The sequence below is a fragment of the Pimephales promelas genome, chromosome 21, assembly GCF_988280905.1.
Source record: "Pimephales promelas chromosome 21, fPimPro1.hap1.1, whole genome shotgun sequence".
NCBI lineage: Eukaryota > Metazoa > Chordata > Actinopteri > Cypriniformes > Leuciscidae > Pimephales > Pimephales promelas.
The window spans coordinates 4,413,364-4,436,999 of record NC_142789.1 but is presented as its reverse complement, the minus strand read 5'-3'; the positions used below and the strand labels follow the sequence as shown (position 1 = coordinate 4,436,999).

Below are 23,636 nucleotides of genomic sequence, written 5' to 3'. Positions count from 1 at the left end.
GGAAAAAGTATGTCTCTATAGTAAACACACTCCTGTATTTCAGGCTTTTACTCCAGCAGTCTAATAATACTTCTTCTCACTGTACACATACCGATCATGTAAATATTGTCTCTGGCATGAGACTGGACTGAAAGTGTGTGATGTGAATTCGGTCTCTATTTGCTGCAGGGTCCACAAGGATTTCAAGGCAACCATGGAGAACCCGGAGAGCCCGGATCATTTGTACGTATCCACAGAAAACCCTCATTACTGACGATTACAGTCAAACTCCCAGTGTGCAAATGTCACATCATTCAGCCGTAATAGTCCTAATCATTAGCCTAGATCTTCAGTTTCGGTCAGTGAGCTGGCCGAATGTTTATGTACTTTTTTGGTTACACTTTACAATAAGGTTCAATTTTTTAACATACATTTTTATGCTTGAATGTTGATTATTTTCCTCATATTCTCCAATGTTGCGGCTCCTCTCTTCCGAGTCTGCCAGTGACGCTCTGTTTACTTCCTGTCTCTAAGAAGCCCCTCTGAGCCCCTCCCACACTGTGCTCTGATTGAGCGCTTTGAGTTTGTTTGGGAAATGTCCCACCCCTTACCATAACCACCAGTTTCAACACACTACTAACTAACTCAATCAGCCCCGCCCCTTTGTTCTGCGTATGAATTATTTAAATGAGGAATATTGTGACGTGTTCATTCCCGGAAGAAACTCAAGACCACAATGGAGGCATTTCAGGGAGTTATTTTTAGCCAACTAACATTCACAAAGATTAATAAACACTGTATCGAATGTATTCCTCATTGTTAGTTAATGCATTAACTGATAAGACCTTATTCTGAAGTGCATACCATTTTTTTTTTTAATGCATAAAGCACATATTAAACACTCAATACATTGTTCTTAACAATCAGTGTTTTCACTCATATCTCAAATCATTCACATAATTCACATTTTTCTTTTCTCCTGACAGGGCCCTATGGGTCCCCGTGGCCCTCCTGGTCCATCAGGAAAACCAGGAGATGATGTAAGTATTCTCAAGGTGTCTTCATGATTAACTGAGGTCACATTGTTATACGATTCGTCCTCGTATGTTCTGTAAAGAGGCATGATCGAATCACCCACCGAACGATTATTGTTCTGTGAACTTTCCCAAAGGTGTTTTTCTCAGTATTGCTGACTCCAGCTGTTCTTCTCTTCAGACTCCATTCCTTCCATTTCTCTTGCCCACATAACACACACACACATGCTTAAAGATATCTGTGTGAACGCAACAGACACAGACAAGTGTCTTAATGTCACTTGCGTCAGCATATGTCTTTTAAATGTGGTTTAAAAGACAGTTAATATTCTGTAATATTATATATTTAACTGCACTGACAGAATTGAGCTGAATAATGACGCTATTGTTTTCTGTAGAGCTGCTTTATTACAGCCCAAATTGAATTTGTTTTATAACTGATTATTTTTTCAACATTGACACTTTTCCTGTTTATTATGTGAAGCTGCTTTGTATGAAAAGCTTGTTTCCTCCACAGAATGAAAATTATAAAGGTAATTGCGACTTTTTATCTCACAATTGCGTGATATAAAGTCTCAATTGTGTTATTAAGTCAGAGTTGCGTAATATAAAGTCGCAATTGTAGCCTGGTTAAAACCAGGCCATTCTCAGTTTGTAACTGAGTTATGGTTTGGCAAAGCTTCATAGACAAATCATTTCCAGAGGGGCGTCACCAACGGACGTAGCTCAAATGCCTGGGCGCAATTGGATAGACCTAAAACCAATCAGAGCACTGAAGGAGATGACGTATGGAATAAACGAGCAGACAGTCTGATTAGCTACTTGCTTTACGTTTCTTTTTATATTTACAACTATAAGTGAATGTACTTTCCATTATATAAATCACACACAGTAAACAAAATCTAAAAAAAAAACTTTGCAATAAACTTTGATATTTAGACACGCAAACTGCGTGCCGTAATGTGAGACCTTACAGTCTATGGGTGAGACGTCGGGCAGATTCGGCTTGTCGTTCATCCTCGGATGCGGCAGCGCTACAAAAAAGCCGTGCACATAGCCAAGTCGGTCTTGCGCACCGAACGTGTCATTTTTGCCGCGCACCTTCGCACTCGTGCGGACGCGTCGAGTATAAACAAGGCTTTACTCCGTGTCAGCGTGCTGTCTGATCGGTAAAGGTACACAGACCTCTCCCGATTCCCGAATCATCTCCAGCAGTAGCAGTCTCTGAAGAACCACTAACTCTGCCTCCGTTTCCCTCGTAAGCTGATATTAGTATTTAAACATTCTCTATGATAAAAAAAAAAGTTTGTGAAAAAAATATTTTAATGGTTTTGGTGGTTATAGAGTTCTAATGACGGTGTTCAACTATAACCGTCACACCCCCTGCTTCACCGTCGCTGTGCTGTCGTCATCGTGTAAAGCCCACCCCAACGTTTCTGATTGGTGCCGCAATTTCGGCGGTTTGGAAATGGGTTTGAATGAGCTCTTTGCCAGACTAAGTTTCAAAGCAAATCTAAATTTGCCGGAAGTTGTCTGGGTTTTCCCAGGCTATCGCAATTGTGTTATAAAGTCAGAATTGCGTAATATAAAGTCACAATTGTGTTATAAAGTCAGAATTGCGTAATATAAAGTCACAATTGTGATATAAAGTCAGAATTGCGTAATTTAAAGTCGCAATTGTGTTATAAAGTCAGAATTGCGTAATTTAAAGTCGCAATTGTGTTATAAAGTCAGAATTGCGTAATATAATTTCACAATTGTGATATAAAGTCAGAATTGCGTAATTTAAAGTCGCAATTGTGATATAAAGTCAGAATTGCGTAATTTAAAGTCGCAATTGTGTTATAAAGTCAGAATTACGTAATATAAAGTCGCAATTGTGTTATAAAGTCAGAATTGCGTGATATAAAGTCAAATGTGTGTTATAAAGTCAGAATTGCATAATTTAAAGTCGCAATTGTGTTATAAAGTCAGAATTGCGTAATATAAAGTCGCAATTTTGTTATAAAGTCAGAATTGCGTAATATAAAGTCGCAATTGTATTATAAAGTCAGAATTGCGTAATATAAATTCACAATTGTGATATAAAGTCAGAATTGCATAATTTAAAGTCGCAATTGTGTTATAAAGTCAGAATTGCGTAATATAAAGTCGCAATTGTATTATAAAGTCAGAATTGCGTAATATAAATTCACAATTGTGATATAAAGTCAAAATTGTGTTATAAAGTCAGAATTGCATAATTTAAATTCTCAATTGTGATATAAAGTCAGAATTGCGTAATTTAAAGTCGCAATTGTGTTATAAAGTCAGAATTGCGTAATATAAAGTCACAATTGTGTTATAAAGTCAGAATTGCGTAATATAAAGTCACACTTGTGTTATAAAGCCAGAATTGCGTAATATAAAGTCACAATTGTGTTATAAATCCAGAATTGCGTAATATAAATTTGCAATTGTGATATAAATTCAGAATTGTGTAATTTAAAGTTGCAATTGTGTTATAAAGTCAAAATTGCGTAATATAAAGTCGCAATTGTGTTACAAAGTCAGAATTTCGTAATATAAATTTGCAATTGTTATGAAGTCAGAATTGCGTAATATAAAGTCGCAATTGTGTTATAAAGTCAGAATTGTGTAAAGTCGCACTTTCGAGAAGTAAACTTGAAATTCAGACTTCATTGCAAATCTGAGAAAAAATTATTTAAAGTTTATTTAAAAATTTGTAAAAAGTCTTTATTTCCTTCGAGTTGGACTTAATAATTCGCAGTTGCAGTTTATATCTCACAGTTCTGAAAAATAAAGATTTAAACTCACAAAAAGTCACAAATATCTTATAAAATGTTTTTTTTTTTCTGTGGCGGAAACAAGCTTCCATAGCTTTGGCTGAATCTCGTTGCGTGAAGCGCTACAGATATAAATACAGTAAGTGTGTAAAATGTGTGTGATGTCTGCGTGTTCCCAGTTAACTGCAGCTTTGATGTAGAAGCATGAATGCAAATCTTTCATGTCCTGCTGGGTTTGTAGTTGCAGTTTTCCTCCACAAGATGACATTTGAGCACAGACACGCTCGCTGTCGCCAGAAGCTGTAGTGTTCGATTCAAAGCTGAATGTGTGATGTTTTTCTCCTGTAGGGTGAACCTGGGAAACCTGGGAAAGGTGGTGAACGTGGACCTGTCGGACCTCAGGTGAACCTTTTTAAACTGAACCCGCGTTAAAGCGTTTGATCCATGTGAGAAGTGCAGAGATGCGGAGACTCAAGCTTTTGCCCAGATGTGAGACGCAGCTGTGGCCTTAGGCCAGAGAGAGAAAGAAGAGACGTCTGAATACTTCCATTCACCTCATACCTCTCTCGCCCTCTCTCTCTCTCTCTCTCTCTAAACACAGGGAGCTCGTGGATTCCCAGGAACACCAGGTCTACCTGGAATCAAGGGACACAGAGTTAGTGCACTTTTTCATCAGTGGTCAGTCTCTTTAAGGCAAGACACGACATGTGAACGGGGTAAAAATAGGGCTGTTCACACCTTGCATCATTCTTAACCCGGGTAAAAGGAATCATGGGTTATTTTTCTTCACGTTGTAAATTGGTCATAATTAACAATTCATCTTGTTTATTCATAAACTGCTCTAGCAATACACATCCTCATTATATTTTGCCGACTGTACTATAAAGAATCCGGAATGGATCTTCAGATTGTAAACGGTCTCTTCTTCTGTTGCATTTTTTTGTCACAACTTTTCCTCTCAAATGCTGAACCATGCTACTGTCTACTGTTTGTCATAACCCGGACTTAAACAAGGTACTAACCCCACTTTAAAAACTAGAGTAGTGAAACATTCTTTTTAACTCTGGGTTAAAAGCGGGGTTTAGAATGACCATAACCTGGGTTTAATGGGATAGTTCACCCAAAAATGTAAATTCTGTTGTCGTTTACTCACCCTCAAGTTGGTTCAAACCTTCTTCTACTGATATTTTGAAGAATGTTTGAAATCAAACAGTTGATGGACCCCATTGACTTCCATTATGTCCATACTATGGATGTCAATGGGGTCCATCCACTGTTTCATTGATGATGGGTGAGGGTGAGTAAATGACAACAGAATTTACATTTTTGGGTGAACTGTCCCTTTAAGAAAAATGGAAAAGCCCTACTGTTATTGTTTTGTTTTGCAAGTTTTCTGAAATATCTTTAAATAAACAAATTAGGCATTACCTTATTTGATTAAAAACAGGTTCAAAATTCTTGTTTCGTTTTGTTGACATATTAGAGTTTTTAAAGAGGGTTTTTACATGTTGTGTATCTCTTTTTATCACTCCATAAATAAAAAAGAAGCGTGTTTTACCACAGAATTAAAATTAAAAGTCAGTATTGTGAGAAAAGAATAAAAAGAATAGAAAATAGTCTAAAAAATTTTTTTGTTTAAATCAGGGTGAGTGATATGAAAAAAACTTTTTTTAAAATGTGCTGCCTTTAAAGACATGTATTGGAATTGAAATATACAGATGCAATTAAATAAAGTAAATATTTTGTATGGTTTTTTTTTACGATGAAGACATGCTATGCAAGCAAAATACACCTCAAAAACTGACCAGTGCATGAAAAAACAACGGTTTTGCCTGTAGTGTCTCGCCTTAATGCTGCAATAATGCATGATGTGAAGTGTAAACTACATGACTAAACGTGTTGATCTGTGTGTAGGGATATTCGGGTCTCGACGGGGCTAAAGGAGAGCCTGGAGCCGTTGGAGCAAAAGTATGACCTTCACACATGACCTTTCCAGCATCACATATATGAGTATTTCAGTGTCTGAGTCTCTGTCTGTGTCTGTCAGGGCGAGTCCGGCTCTCCCGGAGAAAGTGGCGCTCCCGGACCCATGGTAGGCTTGCGCTCGCCTGTTGTCCTGCACAACCAGTTTTATTTCTGATACAGCTGCAATGTGTCGTTTAAACATCAGATTGAAACAAACATCAGTACACACATGCTAGAGTCTGATCAAGCACTCAAAAAACTCAGAAAATTACATTTGTCAGCATATATGAGACAAAGTGCATAAATATTGCAACCAAATTCCCAGATAGGAAAGAGCAAAACTTGCATACGATTTCTTAAGTTTCTCCTGCATTGCAAAAAAAAAAAAAATTCTTATAACTCAGTATTTTGGTCTGGTTTTCCTGCACAAATATCAAACATTACTCAATCAAGATATATTTACTTGAGACGCAACATGACTGAAGATATTAACTCTTGTTTAATGAAGAGTTCATCAAAATGAAGTTAACTCTTGTTTAATGAAGAGTTCATCAAAATGAAGTGAGTTTTTTTTTCTGTCAATGGGGTCAGAAAAATAATCTCGTTTTCCCTTTGAATTTAGTTTATTTTTCTGATCCTGCTAGCAGATACTTGTTCATATGTTAAGCATAACCCCACTTCATTTTGATGAGGTTTTAATATCTTCAGTTATTTTGGGTCTCTAGTAAATGCATCTTGATTGAAGAATGTTTAGATATTTGTTCTAGAAAACAGGACACAATACAGATCTTTTTTTTTTTTGCAGTGTAGAGACAACAATGAGATTAAATGGCGAGGGAATGAAGATTTCCTCTGATGTAATATCAGATGTGTCTTCTCTAGAGTTTCTGATCTCAGTGATGTCTCAAAGATACCAAAGTCTTCAAAAGTCAGAGATTTCTGTATGAACTCGGTCATATTGATCTGAGCAGCGCTCCACATTCAGCTATTGACTCGCTTTTATTTCTACAAAGGAATCTTTTGGGAAAACATTTGAGACTGTTAATATTTCCTTGACGAATGACGGATTTGTGCGTGTGTTGTTCCTCAGGGTCCCCGTGGTTTGCCTGGTGAAAGGGGGCGTCCAGGACCATCTGGAGTTGCTGTAAGAATCACTCGCTGCTTCAATAATCTTAATAAGGCTTTCCTTTGTTGCTCACTCTCAAATATGTAACGTTTTATAAATTAATTTCCATCTATATCATTAGCTAATAAGTCACTGCTTGTCATAGTTAGCCTCAATATGTGCAGTACCTCAGTATAATGCCAAAAATGATTTTTTTATATTTAGTATTTTTTTTGTCTTGTTTTGCATGAAAAAATATCCAAACATTCTTAAATCATGTTACAAGAAAAATGATACAATTCATTTTTGCTGTGTTTTTTTAAAAGCTGAACCTCATTTATCTTAAGCGCCGTGTTTTAAGAACGTTGTGTCTTAAATCGCCTCTATGGTCTCTATAGGTGCTATTTGAGGGAATAGACATTGTATATGTGTCAGTAACCATAGTGGACATTATCAAGTGCACTCATTCAATCTCATAATGCACTGCAATTAGGGTTGCCAACTTCCGAAAAGAAAAATGTGGGACAATTAGGGTCATTATTGCTATATTTTGATCTAATCTAGATTGATTAGATCATTTATAGTTTATTTGTATGGTCCGATGCGCGTGACTGGATGATGATCGGTGTCGTGGGCATTCTCAAGTGTCTTGTTGCTGTTGTTCAGTCAGATCAGTGTAGCACCCAATAATTGGGACAAGAGAGGTCCCGTACGGGACAAATAAAATAGGCCCAATAATTGGGACGTCCCGGCTAATTCGGGACAGTTGGCAACCCTAACTGCAATAAAGAGTGTACATCTGATTATAGCATCGGATGTACGCTCATTGGCTGGAGAATACCCATAATGCACTGTCAGAGTCGCGTGCTGAATGAATTCCCACGTCTGACCAGAAGAGGGCGCTCGCTGAATCAATCATCCATCCATTTCCCAAACTACTGATCCAGAGTAACATCATACAGGTTTAAGCTCCTTTTTAATTGAGTGTAAAAATGTTTAATTATACATAGTTTCCATGACAGAGTTCAAGATAAATCTAGATAACTCACTCACTCACTCACTCACTCACTCACTCACTGTCACACTCACTCACTCGTCTTCAGTCTCTTCAAGTGGACTATATTAGTGGACTGATGTAGGGAATAGTGAATGAGGATATAGGGGATATTTCGAACACAGCTCGTGTCAAGAGTGAGGCGCTGCAAAAGACGCATGGTGTGATCGCACCGGTTAAAGGCGTCCGTCTAGCACTTCACATTCAAAAACAATACAAAATTAGCGCAGTAGAATGGAAAAACGCATTCTGTGTGACCGGCCCCGAAGAAATTAAGTCTTGCTTTCTGAAAATAATTATCGAATTAAAGTGAGTTAAGGCTTATTTTCATTCCTTAATTTAAAACGGTTTAACAAGATTCTTTTTCTGACCTTACTGGCTGATATTTGTTCTTATTTTAAGCAACAACACTAGCATTTTACAGAAAACAGGACTTAATCTCATGTGTTATTTTGCTTCTCCAGGAAATGCATCTTGATTTAAGAATGTTTAGATATTTGTACTGGAAAACAGTGTGTTTTGCCGGTTCCCCGTATCCATGTTATTTTCAGATGTGGGAAGTAAGCAGTATAAAATAGTGTTTGGGACATTTGCATTTGACTGCTAACAGATTAATTACTAGAAAAAAATAAAACTAGAATTTCATAATCCTAAACAACGATAAAGCAACATATGCTAATATTTAGTCAAAATGATTTTCGAATGTCGGCTGTAATTTGAATAGATTAGTCTTTCGCTCTCCTCTTGCTGTGAAAATGCACATCTTTCTCATTCATAGTGCAGTAAACTGTAAATCTATGTGCTGCGTTTCTGATTATGATAATAATATGGTAACCAATATCACCAGCTTGCAAAATAACAGTATGGAAACATTCTTACGTTCAGTTCAGGGAGAAGTGTTGGTTCTGAAGTGTGTGTTGTGTCTGTGTTTGATCAGGGTGCTCGTGGGAATGATGGTTTGCCCGGTGGTGCTGGTCCTCCTGTAGGTTTGAGGCTTCATCTTCATCATCATCATCATCATCATCATCATCATGTGTGAGTCTGCTGTAAATGAATGTTCACTGTATTCACCTCATGCTGTTTCTGTTAACAGGGTCCAGTCGGTCCGGCTGGAGCTTCCGGTTTCCCAGGATCCCCCGGGTCTAAGGTTTGACAGCTCTTAATTCATCTTAATTCCTGTCACATGTGTCATTATTAATAATTCACTTGTGAGTGTAGTGCTACTTTGGTATTTTTATGCATGACTTGTAACAGGCTAAAGATACCACAAACAGCAGGAATGTTAGATTTAAAGCGGAAAGTCTTGATTGTGTTTTCCGGCTCTACTAGAACAGGGTTTCCTGCTTGAATGTTGATTATTTTCCTCATATTCTCCATTGTTGCGGCTCCTCTCTTCCCGGTCTGTCAGTAACGCTCTGTTTACCTTCTGTCTCTATGAAGCCCCTCCTTCTGAAAAGCACACTGTGCTCTGATTGGTTGGTTGGAGCAGTGTGTTGTGATTGGTCGAGCGCTTCGAGTGTGTTTGGGAATGTTCCACCCCTTTCCTTAACCGCCAGTTTAACACACTACTAACTGACTCAACCAGGCCCCGCCCCTTTATTCTGCATATGAATTATTATAATGAGGAATATTGTGACGTGTTCATTCCCGGAAGAAAACTCAACTTTCCTGCTATTATTCAAACAACAAAATTAGTAATAATCTGCAGGTTTATGAACACTTTTTAAAGCCCGGATTAATGCACAGCCCAGGCTCTGGAAACCTGTTCTTGCGAAGAGAGTCATGCTGAAAGCTCACAGTTAGTTTCTATCATGTTGTTTCTCGTCTTACACAGGGTGAAGCAGGACCTACCGGAGCCCGAGGCCCCGAAGGAGCTCAAGGCCCCCGTGGAGAGTCTGGCCTCCCTGGATCTCCAGGACCCTCGGGAATCTCTGTGAGTGAAACAAGAACTATTATTATGACAGAAAGCTCAGGTCTGGTAGATGATAGGGTGTCGGTTTTCTCATTTTCTCATTGTGGCCTTGAATGAGCTCAGGTCACTCCAGAAGACTCCACTTTTTTGGAAATAAGCTCATTTTACAACTCCCTCAGAGTTAAACAGTTGAGTTTTACCGTTTTTGAATCCTTTCAGAATTTCTGATTTTCTGATATTTAGATGAATATCAGTAACCAGACAATTTCTGGTCTCATTGACTTCCATAGTTGGAAAAAAATTATATACTCTGGAAGTCAATGGGTCCAGAAACTGTCTGGTTATTGATATTCTTCTAAATTTCAGAAAATCGGCTGAATGGATTCGAAAACGGTAAAACCCAACTGTTTAACTCTAGGTGAGTTGTAAAATGAGCTTATTTCCAAAAAAAAGGGGAGTATCCCTTTAAATAAGGCCACTTTAACTCATAGCCAGGTATTTAGAGAAACGAATATTCCCCCCTTCGTTTTCAAAACATGGTTTTCAAAAAAGTTGTCATTTATCAACCGGCATAAATACGCTGTCAAGCGCCATCTTAAAGGGATAGTTCACTTTGAAATTAATTTTTGATATGTTTTAGCTTACCTCAAGGGCATCCAAGATGTAGGTGTCTTTGTTTCCACAGCATTTTCAATTTTGACATTTTTTGGTCAACCGTTGTTGTCTGTCAGTCCTATAGTGCCGTATTAGGGAGTCCACCTCAAAGAGCATGCACAGAGAAGTTAAAATTAAACATGATTTAATGACTCGTGAATGTAAGTACACACTAATGGCCTAAGACACGAAACGAGCGGTTTGTGTGAGAAAATGAACAGTATTTATATCGTTTTTACCTCTTGTTAACAGTTGTCGAACTGATCTGAATCAGATGTCCAACTGAACCGTCTCCAGACGAAGTGATCTCTCGCATGTCTACCTCACGCATTGTTTACACGGAGATTTCGGAAGTTTTACCTTTCACTAAACATATTTAGATATACAGGAAATCGCAATAGAAGACGATTTCGATATATCTAAATATGTTTAGGCATATTGGAAGTGTTAGCAAAACTTTCTTAGAACATATTTTTGGTTATAACCAGTGGGAACCATCTTTGTGGACAGCATCAAGTTCCTTTTGGTTGGTTTAAATAAGAAATGCGTGTCATCGATGTCGCAGTTCAGGATAGTCACTAGTGAAGTGTTCTGGATCGTGTGAGTTCCAGTCACTGTTTTGATGATGTCATTTCCCCACGGGCTTCAGAGTGACACGACATTGAGAGCTCAGATGATTGGATCTGTCAAAATACAAAGAAGCAGAAACGGAGGGAACAGTGAGGAAGTAATTACATGATGGTGGTGACGGACTACAGTAAATGATGACCAGCTGTGATGAACAAATGTCCATTGTTACCGATTAGTGGCGGGAAAATCAAACTAAGGAACACATGTGATGAATGAAAACAAACTGAAAGTTCATGAAAACGAATCTAAAGGTGAATGAGTTCAAGATGATTGTGACAGATTAACAACAAATGTGTGTTAGTTATTAGCTTGCAACATTAAACACAATGCAGTGCAATGTGCTGAAGAAAGACTGCGGACGAAATAATTGTGTTTAGGCAGCAGAATATTATATGTTGCTGGACGCCTATGATATTTTATTATTCATTGTTTCTTAATTTCTGTCAGGATTATTACTATATTTTAGCTTTCAAGTGGAACGTAGAGACCAAACCGCGACTGATGAAAGGGTAAACTGAGCGCTAGACGGTAACTGTCTGACTGTGTGCTCTCGCTCAATCTGCAGGGTAACCCTGGTACTGACGGCATCCCCGGAGCTAAAGGATCAGGGGTACGTACATGTATATGTGGATTTCCATGTGACTTTGTTGTTTTGTGAATGAGTTGTTCCTCTGAGCTTCATTCCTGTTTTGACATGATACACCGATCACTTGAGTATTTGAATTACCCAAACCAACACAACAGATTATGAGGAATCTCTTCTCTTCCCGTAGGGCGCTCCTGGTATTGCTGGCGCTACTGGTTTCCCGGGCCCTCGTGGCCCTCCTGGACCTCAGGGAGCGACGGGTCCTCTGGGGCCCAAGGGACAGTCTGTGAGTTTCAGTTTTACTTTCAAATGTTTCTCCTCCGCTGAGTAAGGGATAATCCTCAGTCAGTTCAGGCGATCATGACCCTGACACGTGGTTTATTCAGCACTAATGACCAGCTGACTGCACATTATACTGCTGTAACTAACTGAGTCCAGTAGAGCTGCACGATTCTGGATTAACTGAGAATCACAATTTTTTTTTATTTAAAATAGATATCATGATTGTGATGCTCATGATTCTGTCCGAAATGACTAAACTAAAGGTTCTAGCAAAATGTTAATTAATGCAAAATTTTTCTACTCATTTGAATTATTTTTTTTTAAATCAGCTTGATTGAATAATTCAATGGCTCATTCAAAGACTTCACTGGTTTCATTTTAGAATGAATCAGCGTTTTTAAACAAATCTCTTTAATGAATGATTCATTGACTCAGTCATAAATACTTCACATGTTTCATTACTGGATGAATCAGCGTTTTTAAATGAATCTCTTGAATGAATGATTCAATGACTCACTCATAAATACTTCACATGTTTCATTACTGGATGAATCAGCGTTTTTAAACAAATCTCTTTAATGAATGATTCAATGACTCACTGAGGCTCACTCATAAAGACTTCACTTGTTTCATTACTGGATGAATCAGCGTTTTTAAATGAATCTCTTGAATGAATGATTCAATGACTCACTCATAAAGACTTCACATTTCATTACTGGATGAATCAGTGTTTTTAAACAAAGCTCTTGAATGAATGATTCAATGACTCACTGAGGCTCACTCATAAAGACTTCACTTGTTTCATTACTGGATGAATCAGCGTTTTTAAATTAATCTATTGAATGAATGAATCAATGACTCACTGAGACTCCCTCATAAAGACTTCTTGTTTGATTATTGGATGAATCGCCGTTTTTGAACAAATCTCTTGAATGAATTATCTATTAATTCAAAGGAATTATTCTGTAGACATATTTATACAGACATGGCTGAATTTTACTCATTTAAGAATGAACATTAGCATGTGCATCAGAAGCAAAAAAAAGTAGGTGGGTCGGCTATTATAATGTAGCGATTCAACAGAAATGGAGTTTAAATTATAAGGGCATTCCTCAAGTTAATAAAGAGAACAGATATATGCACTGAATTAGAGATGGTAAAAGTGAGTGGGTCGCTGGGTCCAATATCATTGGTCTTAAAAAGACCATATACAATGGTTCTGACGCCCATAAACATAAGTAAACTCAGAACAATTCGATTATCAGGGACTTTCATGATAAATGTATTAGACAAGGTATTATTAACGATAGATCATGAGTTAGTACAATGTGATTCTCTAAGTGATTACTATAGAGCAAGCTGAGCAGTGACATTAGAACATGAGATCACAGAACATGAGAACATTTAGATGTTGATTGATGTTGTTCTTTTCATATATGTTTTTCACTTGCACTTTATTTGGAGGGATGGATGAAAATGTCCCGCCCTTTACCATAACCGCCAGTTTCAACACACTACAAACTGACTCAACCAGGAATATTGTGACGTGTTTGTTCCCGGAAGGAACTCAAGAGGTTCCAGGGAGTTCAGAAACAATGAAATTGATATAGCTTTGTACCTTTGCAGAGCTTCTTAATGCTCAAACAGCAACATTACACACTAAAGACAGATCAACATGAACAGAAGCATGATAGGTCCTCTTTAAATAATGAACATTATATCAAAACTCACAGTAATACTGCATGAGATATAAATTATTGTCAAGACATTTCACAGATCTGTTTATTCAAACAAACATGGGATCCTTCAAGTGCTGGCTGATATATATATATATATATATATATATATATATATGTAGATGTACATATATTGTAACAAAGTTAAGATTATGGTCACATCACCCACGCCTAGACCCTTCAGTCCCACCAGTGATCCTCATTCAACGTATCTTCTGGTCTCTTCTGATAATGTTCAGATCTCGAGCTTCATGATCTGCAGTGTTAGACCTGACCCTGGTGTGTGTTTGTCCTCAGGGGGATTCGGGTCTTCCAGGGTTCAAGGGTGAGGCTGGTCCCAAAGGAGAAATTGTAAGTCCTTACATTCACACTTGAAGTCATTCAATTTCATATAACATTATAAATAACTTCATTATCTGCAGCACTGTATTGCACTACTGGACTGTACACATAAAAATGTCAGTAACACTTTATGCATGGATGATGCCTTATAAAGGTATTCCTAATGTACATAACAATGCATTATATGTTTTCATAAATAATAGTAGCCAAAGTTAAAATGTATTACAATATTTGCAGATTCCTTGTTATATCTGAAGTTATTTTGCAGTGTTTTAATGCATTATATATTCTAAAGGTGTAACAGTTAATAAATACGTGTTATATTAAATCTGTGGTTACAGTTATTCACGAGAGCATACAATACATTATAATGTGCATTACAAGAAGGCATAGTAAATGCATTCAAATACTTTTATAAGTAAAGTGTTGCCAGGATGTTTACATAAAACAATGCTGCATTAAATAATACGTTTTTACATTTTAAAATATATTTAATTATTGATTTTGTAGCTGCTATACATAGATGCAAGCAACAACACGTGAGAAGTCAGTTTTTAGTATTTAAACCTTCTTTCAGATGCAGTGTATGTATGAGTGTTTTACAGTACATCAAATGAAAATGAATGTTTTAAATAAAGCCTGGTTTGTTCAGGGCAGCGCTGGTCTGCAAGGGGCCATCGGCCCTGCCGGAGAGGAAGGGAAGCGAGGACCCAGAGGAGAGCCTGGTTCCGCTGGACCCATCGGCCCGCAGGGAGAGAGAGTGAGACGCTGTTGCCTCATATCTTTAGCAATACTGAACAACTTTATCTGCTCCTCTTGAGTCGTTTATAACATTCAAGACGTGACCCATACGTGCATTGTGTTTCTATGATGAAGCATTGCACTGCATTCTGTAAATAACATTCAACAATGATAGCATGTTTTCTGCAGGGTACTCCTGGGAATCGAGGTTTTCCTGGACAAGATGGTCTGGCTGGTCCAAAGGTGAGACGCCATGCTCAGAATGCAGCAGCTCTTACTATAATTTTATGCTGGATGTGATGAACAAAGCCATAGTCGACGAATAGCCGTTCATTTAAAGGGATAGTTCACCTCGAAATGTAAATTCTGTCAGTAATCACTCTCCCTCATGTTGTTCCAACCCCGTAAGACTTTCGTTCATCTTCAGAACACAAATTAAGATATTTTTGATTAAATCTGAGAGATGTCTCACTCCTCCATAGGCTTCTATTGTAATTTAAACTTGTACATCACACGTAGGCTCACTATTGGCCGACGCTGGTCATGTGTGTGACGTTACGTACAACACAGAAGCGCTGCGCTGTAAGCCATTACTCGACTAGTCAGTGTTCCACATTACAGAGAAATACTAAACCATAATAATTAACCTTGAAAGTACAAATTAAATTGTACGCATATTAAACGCATAAAGCGCACACAAAACTGATTATGAATATCTTAGGAAAAACAGAAAGGACAAAAAACCTATGCCAAATTTTATTTAAAATACTAAGTAGACTACAAATCCATTTACATAGTTTCGACATATCGCTTGAGGCTTAATGATATAAGTATTATAAATAAACTTTATTTGGAGAACTTCTTTATTACACAATGCACATTTCTTAATGTTAAGCCTAAAATGTGTTTAATATCACTATTAATAAGGATAGTATGATCACTCTATAATTTAAATGAAATATATTTTAAGTGTGCCTAAAGTTTACTTGCAAAAGTTTCACTTCAGCACAATCAAACATAGTTCAGAATATCTTTAGTTGGACCTCAGCACTATTTCTGGATAACTGTTTCATATACGTGAAGTACACAATTACTTTAGCAGACTTTAAGTATACCAGTTTAGCATACCAAAAGTACAATTGCAGGATATTTATATTGAGTACATAAACATGTAAAAAGATTTGTAGTATACTTTGCACAAAATAAATGTATTTCTAATATATTTTAGTGTATTTATTTTTCACTTGGGTTATTAATAACCTAATGTTTTCTGCAAACATGACTCTCATCTCACAGTACAGTGGATGCGCATATAGAGAGAAATGCACGTGAAGTTAAAAATCATACTAGTTTAGCTTTCAAATAAACACTTGGATATGTGGCTAATAATAGCGCACATTTATCTAGGTTACATATCTAACGTAACATAATACCACATGGACCAGATCTCTTAAAGCTACACTAAGTAGGATTTTTTACCTTAAAATAATGTTTACAAAATCATTTCAGTAGTTTGTACTGAAGTCGTAACAGGGTGAAAGGCACTTCTGGATTAGCTTTGCAATCCTATATCTGCTATAACCACGCTATGTTAGATTGCCAGATCGGGTCGCGTTTCTGTAGTTCTAATGACACATAAGAAAACTACAAATTTGACTTGTTTTACGTCAAGCGTTACAATAGTCATTATTTTGTTTTTCTTCGTTTCTGAAGTCGCAATACATCATACTTTCATGAAATCATGCAGAACTCTACCTTGTCTGTGGACATCGTTCATTCCAAAGCCAGTGCTGGATAAACAGTGAGTGTGTGTGTGCGACAGTCGGCTGTGGTAGGCTAAATTATTTACTACAGCGGTAATGGACAATTCCACTTCCAACCTGTAGGGCGACCACAGAGGAAAAGTTACTTGGTGTTGCTGTTTTAAAAATCCAGCTTTTAATGTTGTTTATGTGTCTATGTGGTGTTTTAATATGCTTTTAGACAAACCATGTGTAAATTCATAAGTCGACAGCATTGCTGAGTGTTTTCTCCTTAAAACTGCTGTGAACCAAAGACAGTCTCAAAAACACGGTTTGAAATCGCTGGTGTTTCTGACGTCACAAACCACCTTGTAATCAATCAGATCAACGTGTGATCGTCAACCAGTGGAAATTTTCAAGGAAAAACAAACGTTTAAATATGTCAAACTCTTAGTTTTAAGGGATAAAATGATTGTCGATGAGCTCTGTGTCCGTCTGTAAAGATTGCACTATAACATTGGAAACCAAACTATGGCTTAGCAAATGGTTATGAAAGTCATATCAGGTTTTACTTAATGCAGCATGTATTCAATGTCTGTCATTATGTGTGTGTGTTGCAGGGCGCTCCGGGTGAGCGTGGACCTGCGGGCGTATCGGGGCCCAAGGGAGCCAGCGGAGACCCTGGACGGCCTGGAGAACCGGGTCTGCCTGGTGCACGGGTACATCAGTCCATCGATCTCCTCTGCCAACAGATCTGATACTGGTTATACATGTTTGTCATAATCACAGCCATTCTCGTTTCACAGGGTCTGACGGGACGCCCGGGTGATGCCGGCCCACAGGGCAAAGCCGGCCCATCTGTGAGTAGACAGCCAATATTTTGACTATATAACCTTATATATAGATATATATACATAGCATTAGCGTTAAATAAATAAGCGTTACATAAATATAACAGATATGTATTTACACATACAACACTGGACTAAAATAACTCTTTATACACTATATATATTAGGGGTGTAACGGTACACAAGCATGATGGTTCGGTTTGTACCTCGGTATTGACGTCATGGTTCGGTACGGGTTCAGAATATTTTAGATATCATAAACACTCAAATAAAAAAAAAGTTCTTTAAATTGCCCATAAGCTAGGATTTGTATTAACTTCTAAATTTAATTATAAAGTAAATGTTCTACTCGGACGCAGTGGCTGTCATAACTTGTTTTCATGACAAATTTATTTGAGCATAACATACATTAGATAATCAAGACATTACAAACAGTTCAAGTAAATATAATGAATCGGCTAATATAGTGCATATGCGAAACGAGTTAATTTCTCTAGCGAACTCCTGCTCGCTACCCAGCAAGCAATTTTACCTCTTTACTGTCACCCCCCCCTTTTTTGAATAGACATGAAAATGCACATTTCGAACTTAAATGGTTGTAATTCAAGAATGCTTTGGAATATAGACATATGATTGGTCTTGTTCTAAAGAAGACATTTGGCAGATTTTTGTAGAAGTGAAATAAATTAAGAAAGTGAAACAGAAAAAAAGTTATAGAAGTTTGAGTTTATGGAAATGTACAATGTAAAAATATTAATTATTCATATTTTACATAAAATATATATTTTCAAAACCTGGGCTACTCTAAAACAGCAGAAAGATCAAAGCCAAAAATCTGAACAAGTTGTGTTTCAAATTTTAGATTGATATCTCAAAAAATGAGTAAGATTTTGTTTGAGCGCAGTACCAAACTTTTTCACTAGGGCACAATCAGACTCCATTACTGCCCATATAAGGGCGCCTGCATTTCCATTCGTGTTTTGAGTGATATGAACCATTATTTTCACAAATTTCATACAATTTCTGAAGTATAGATCCTATTCAGAAGTAGTATGGGAAGTTTGGCAGATTTTGAAATGAATTGAACCTCTAAGAAACACATACAAAGAACACGCATGTAAGTCATAGCTAGCTGCCACGTCACAAATGGTGAATTTATTGTTTTTTTCTTTATATTTCAAACTTTTCAGACCTTTTTTCAAAATAATTGAATGGATTCTATCTTTTGAACTTTTGGCATGAAAACAAACTGAGGTATCTACCATTTTTTCATGATTTTTCATGTTTACTGCTATTTTAAAATAAAGGTCTGAACACGCCTAATGAGTATGAAAATATTCTTGTTGCATATTGATAAATTATGGCTCCTCTGTAATATATTTTTTAAATCAGTCACCAAATATGGAAACTAGAGTTTGTAAGCTTTCAAATGATATATAGTTTGTCAATATTATTTAAGGTATTTACTAATATATTATTGTTTTAAAAATATAGTGGCAAACGTCCCACCTGTGGGACGGTGACAGTTAAAGGGTTAAAAGACGTCTAATAGCCGTCCAAACACAGCCTGAAACAAGTCAGTGAAAATGTAATAGACGTCTAAACCATCGCCCAAAAATAAATCGAATAAATGACAATATTTGATATTTGAGCTTTGGTGGTTTTGAGGGTGTTCAGATGTGTTTGGATCCTGAATAACGGTATGGTTGTGCCGGGGATGTAGGGCGCTGCGGGTGAAGACGGGCGGCCGGGACCCCCGGGGCCTCAGGGTGTGCGTGGCCAGCCGGGAGTGATGGGATTCCCAGGACCCAAGGGTGGCAATGTAAACATCAACACTCTTATCAACACGTCTGTTTGTTCTGTGTGGCAGCTTGAATGTGAACATGGTCTTTTTTGATATTAATTACTAAACTCTGAATCTTAATTCATCTTAAAGCATAATTCAGTGTATATCAGGCATCTCTCTCTCTCGCTGCAGGGTGAAGCTGGGAAGGCCGGAGAGAAGGGACTAGCTGGAGCTCCGGGTTTGCGTGTAAGTTTTCCTCAACGCATCTCCACTGCTAAACAGAGCATCTTCAAGCCGACTGAGCTTTAGTCCTTCTCATTAGCGGTGCTGAGCTCTCTTGGCAGCGTTTCTTAGCAATTTCCCTCTCGCAGAGCTAAAACGGTCATGTGTTTTAAGGAGAGCTGGACATTTGGATGCACATCGGTGGCTCTCATTTATATTTCAGGCAACATCACTAATCATAGATTTGGGTAAATGGTAATTTACGAAGGGGAAAATAGTAAGTGTGATATTATAAAAAAAAAACACTCTGATCCTACTGGACATGCTCTTTTCAAAACTGTTGAAACTTTAAAGGAGTAGTTCACTTTCAAAAAAAACTTTTGCTGATAATTTACTCACACCCATGTCATCCAAGATGTCCAAAATTTGGGCTGTCAGTGAAAGTTTAATAGACGTCTAAACCATCGCCCAAGAATAGACTAGTCAACAATTAGACAACAAAGAAATGAAATGAGTGGAGAAATGAAACTAAACAACTTGTAATCACAGTTGACTTTACTTACATGATGGAATATCACACATTTCGCAAGTTATTTGGGCAAAAATGACATGTAATCAAATCCAAGGTTATTTTTTCTGGAAGTGTGTTACTCACAGCCGGACTATACCGGGTCTATAGTTAACCTAGACGGAGAAATGATGGATATTTTTTGCTGAGATATATAGTCATTGAGTACATTTTGTACAAAAGCAATGAAGAGTTTTGAAAAAGTACATTTGAAAACAAAAATCTGTAATAGCAGGTGTAAACTGCCTAAAGCTGTCCTTCAGAAACTAGAAGACCCTTTCACACCTCAGCCATGTAGTGACGGATGTCTTGTCCTTGACCCTTGCAGGGTCTGCCTGGTAAAGATGGAGAGACGGGCGCTGCTGGACCCCCGGGACCTGCTGTGAGTGTGTCTCTGTGTGTGTGTCCACGTCACGTGCTAATGCAAGGCTAAGCAGAATGAGCTCTGAGATGCTGTGCTGTTCACAGGGTACTGCAGGAGAGAGAGGAGAGCAGGGGCAGCCAGGACCATCAGGCTTCCAGGTGAGTGTGTGAACACTGCAGATCACTGGACGAATGATAACTGTCGCCATGCTTTACAGTAGAGCTGCACGATTCTGTTTATAATAGAGATCACAATTATCTTCTTTTAAAAAAAACTTTGATTCAATGATCTAATGACTCGCTCATAACGACTTCACTTGTTTCATTACTGGATGAATCAGCGTTTTTAAATGAATCTCTTGAGTGAATGATTCAATAACTCACTCATGAAGACTTCACTTGTTTCATTACTGGATGAATCAGCGTTTTTAAACAAATCTCTTGAGTGAATGATTCAATGACTCACTCATAAAGACTTCACTTGTTACATTACTGGATGAATCAGTGTTTTTAAACAAATCTCTTGAATGAATGATTTAATGACTCACTCGTAAAGACTTCATTTGTTTCATTATTGGATGAATCAGCATTTTTAAATGAATCTCTTGAGTGAATGATTCAATGACTCACTCATAAAGACTTAACTTGTTACATTACAGGATGAATCAGCGTTTTTAAATGAATCTCTTGAGTGAATGATTCAATAACTCACTCATGAAGACTTCACTTCTTTCATTACTGGATGAATCAGCGTTTTTAAACAAATCTATTGAGTGAATGTTTCAATGACTCACTCATAAAGACTTCACTTGTTACATTACTGGATGAATCAGTGTTTTTAAACAAATCTCTTGAATGAATGATTCAATGACTCACTCGTAAAGACTTCATTTGTTTCATTATTGGATGAATCAGCATTTTTAAATGAATCTCTTGAGTGAATGATTCAATGACTCACTCATAAAGACTTCATTTGTTTCATTATTGGATGAATCAGCGTTTTTAAACAAATCTCTTGAGTGAATGATTCAATGACTCACTCATAAAGACTAAACTTGTTGCATTACAGGATGAATCAGCAATTTTAAATGAATCTCTTGAATTAATGATTCAATGACTTACTCATAAAGACTTTACTCGTTTCATTATTGGATGAATCGGTATTTTTAAACAAATCTCTTGAGTGAATGATTCAATGACTCACTCATAAAGACTTCACTTGTTTCATTATTGGATGAATCATATTACTGGATGACTCAACATTTTAAAAAGAATCTCTTGAGTGGATGATTCAATGACTCACTCATAAAGACTTCACTTGTTTCATTACTGGATGAATCAGCATTTTTAAACAAATCTCTTGAGTGAATGATTCAATGACAAAAACATTTATAACAGTCAATTGCCGCCGACCTACTGGTGTAAAGATGTAATTGATACATCTTGATATATTTGTTATTGATTGATAAAAAATTTATATAATTATTATTTGAAGTGTCAAGTTACTTAAAAAAAGTGATTTATTCTATTTTGATCTATACCGTAGACATCAGTGTTTAAATCTTTAAAAACTATAAACTTTTATCTCAATACTTCTGTGATAATCTTAATTATTGTAAGACAGAAATAATGACACTGAGTGTGCTGAAAAGAACTGTGTTTGTGAAGATAATTCCCATCCGTCTGGTGACTTGATGTTGATCTGCATATTTCAGTTGATGGTACATGATTTTATTAGCAATTTGAACCCCAGAATGACCATGTACTTGATCAAAATAATTGTTACAGTGAGATGAAATCATAAGTTGTTTATCATGTAGTTGAAATCATGTAAATACATGCAGGTGTTTTCTTTTAATCATGAGTACAATGTAAAAATGTATAAGTGGATTATCTCAAATAATTAATTTAAGTTACATATTATTTCGATAGTCAACTTTAGACGTTCTACGGTTACACTTTATTTTAAGGTGTCCTTGTTACAGTGTAATTATACATTAAAGTACTGAGTAATATTATTTAACTACATGTATTTATTACAGGATTGGGGTTAGGATTATTTGTTGTAGGGTTATATCATGTAATAATGCATATTTCTTATAGTTATTACAACATGCAACATGTAACGAGACACTAAAATAAGGTGTTACCCATTCAACAAATTATAAGTAACTACATGTCAATAGCAGTCATTAGAGTATTAGTAGACTGTCTGATTAATATCTGCTAACACTTCATTTTGATGCTCTTCAACAGACATTCACATTCACTAAAATGATTCTACTAACCCGAACTCGAACCTTAAAGAGTTACTCGACGTGTAGTTGAAAATGATTGAGAGTTAGTTGACATGTAGTTACTTATAGTTTTGTCGAATGTCTAAAGTGGACTATGCAAATAAAGTAATAATATTAATTGAAATGTTAATAGCAGTTAAAAACACTCAATATAAAATGGGATGATTTATCTTAACATGTTTGGACATTGTTATATTTGTATGTTTGTGATGTTCACAGGGTCTGCCCGGACCCCCCGGTCCCCCTGGTGAAGGTGGGAAACCCGGTGATCAGGTAAGAGTTTCTGAATCCCACGAGGACACTTACTTGTTATTTTGGCCACACATAGATATATGATAAAGCCGTGTGTGTGTGTGTGTGTCTTTGCTCATTCAGGGTGTTCCAGGAGAAGCTGGAGCCGGCGGGGCCACTGGACCCCGAGTGAGTCTCAAACCCTCGCTTTCTCTTTGCTTTGTAAGTACGTTGTATTCCGTGTGTTAAAGTTCCCTTGTCCTGCTCAGGGTGAGCGTGGTTTCCCAGGAGAGAGAGGAGGTGCGGGGCCACAGGGCCTCCAGGGGCCTCGAGGTTTACCAGGAACTCCAGGAACCGACGGACCCAAGGTAAGCGGATCAATCAGACAGAAACTACCATCAAAAACTCACGATTTGTTCCTTGGAAGTGTGTCAACCTAAGCATTAGATAATTTTTCACTATTCTTCTGTATCCGTATCCTGTTAGTTCAATGAACAGATAAAAATAATAAAACTCCTGACTGGTTTCTGTGCAGTACAGAAGGTTTCACTGTGTGTGATGTTGTGCTCGTCTGCAGGGTGGCGTCGGTCCCGCAGGAACTCCTGGAGCTCAGGGGCCTCCGGGACTACAGGGGATGCCTGGAGAGAGAGGGACCTCTGGGATTCCTGGACCAAAGGGGGACAGAGTGAGTGCAACATCTAAACAACTCTGAGATGTATTCAGATCCACTCTCTGTGAGAACGTCTTGATTAGTAAAATTCTTCTGCACA

The 23,636-nt window shown here is 37.3% G+C and overlaps 1 protein-coding gene across 1 annotated transcript in view; it reads left to right on the top strand.

Annotated features, from left to right (window-relative positions):
• col2a1b (collagen, type II, alpha 1b) overlaps positions 1-23,636 on the top strand; it is a 67,516-nt gene that overhangs the window by 18,371 nt on the left and 25,509 nt on the right. Inside the window, exons 10-34 of the mRNA XM_039649167.2 lie at positions 169-222; positions 966-1,019; positions 4,148-4,201; positions 4,401-4,454; positions 5,714-5,767; positions 5,847-5,891; positions 6,855-6,908; positions 8,861-8,905; positions 9,017-9,070; positions 9,758-9,856; positions 11,685-11,729; positions 11,893-11,991; positions 14,021-14,074; positions 14,718-14,825; positions 14,996-15,049; positions 17,169-17,267; positions 17,355-17,408; positions 19,123-19,221; positions 19,378-19,431; positions 20,304-20,357; positions 20,444-20,497; positions 22,855-22,908; positions 23,011-23,055; positions 23,136-23,234; positions 23,444-23,551. Coding sequence (XP_039505101.2) covers positions 169-222; positions 966-1,019; positions 4,148-4,201; positions 4,401-4,454; positions 5,714-5,767; positions 5,847-5,891; positions 6,855-6,908; positions 8,861-8,905; positions 9,017-9,070; positions 9,758-9,856; positions 11,685-11,729; positions 11,893-11,991; positions 14,021-14,074; positions 14,718-14,825; positions 14,996-15,049; positions 17,169-17,267; positions 17,355-17,408; positions 19,123-19,221; positions 19,378-19,431; positions 20,304-20,357; positions 20,444-20,497; positions 22,855-22,908; positions 23,011-23,055; positions 23,136-23,234; positions 23,444-23,551 — 1,647 coding nt within the window. The remainder of the gene's footprint in view (positions 1-168; positions 223-965; positions 1,020-4,147; positions 4,202-4,400; positions 4,455-5,713; positions 5,768-5,846; positions 5,892-6,854; positions 6,909-8,860; positions 8,906-9,016; positions 9,071-9,757; positions 9,857-11,684; positions 11,730-11,892; positions 11,992-14,020; positions 14,075-14,717; positions 14,826-14,995; positions 15,050-17,168; positions 17,268-17,354; positions 17,409-19,122; positions 19,222-19,377; positions 19,432-20,303; positions 20,358-20,443; positions 20,498-22,854; positions 22,909-23,010; positions 23,056-23,135; positions 23,235-23,443; positions 23,552-23,636) is intronic.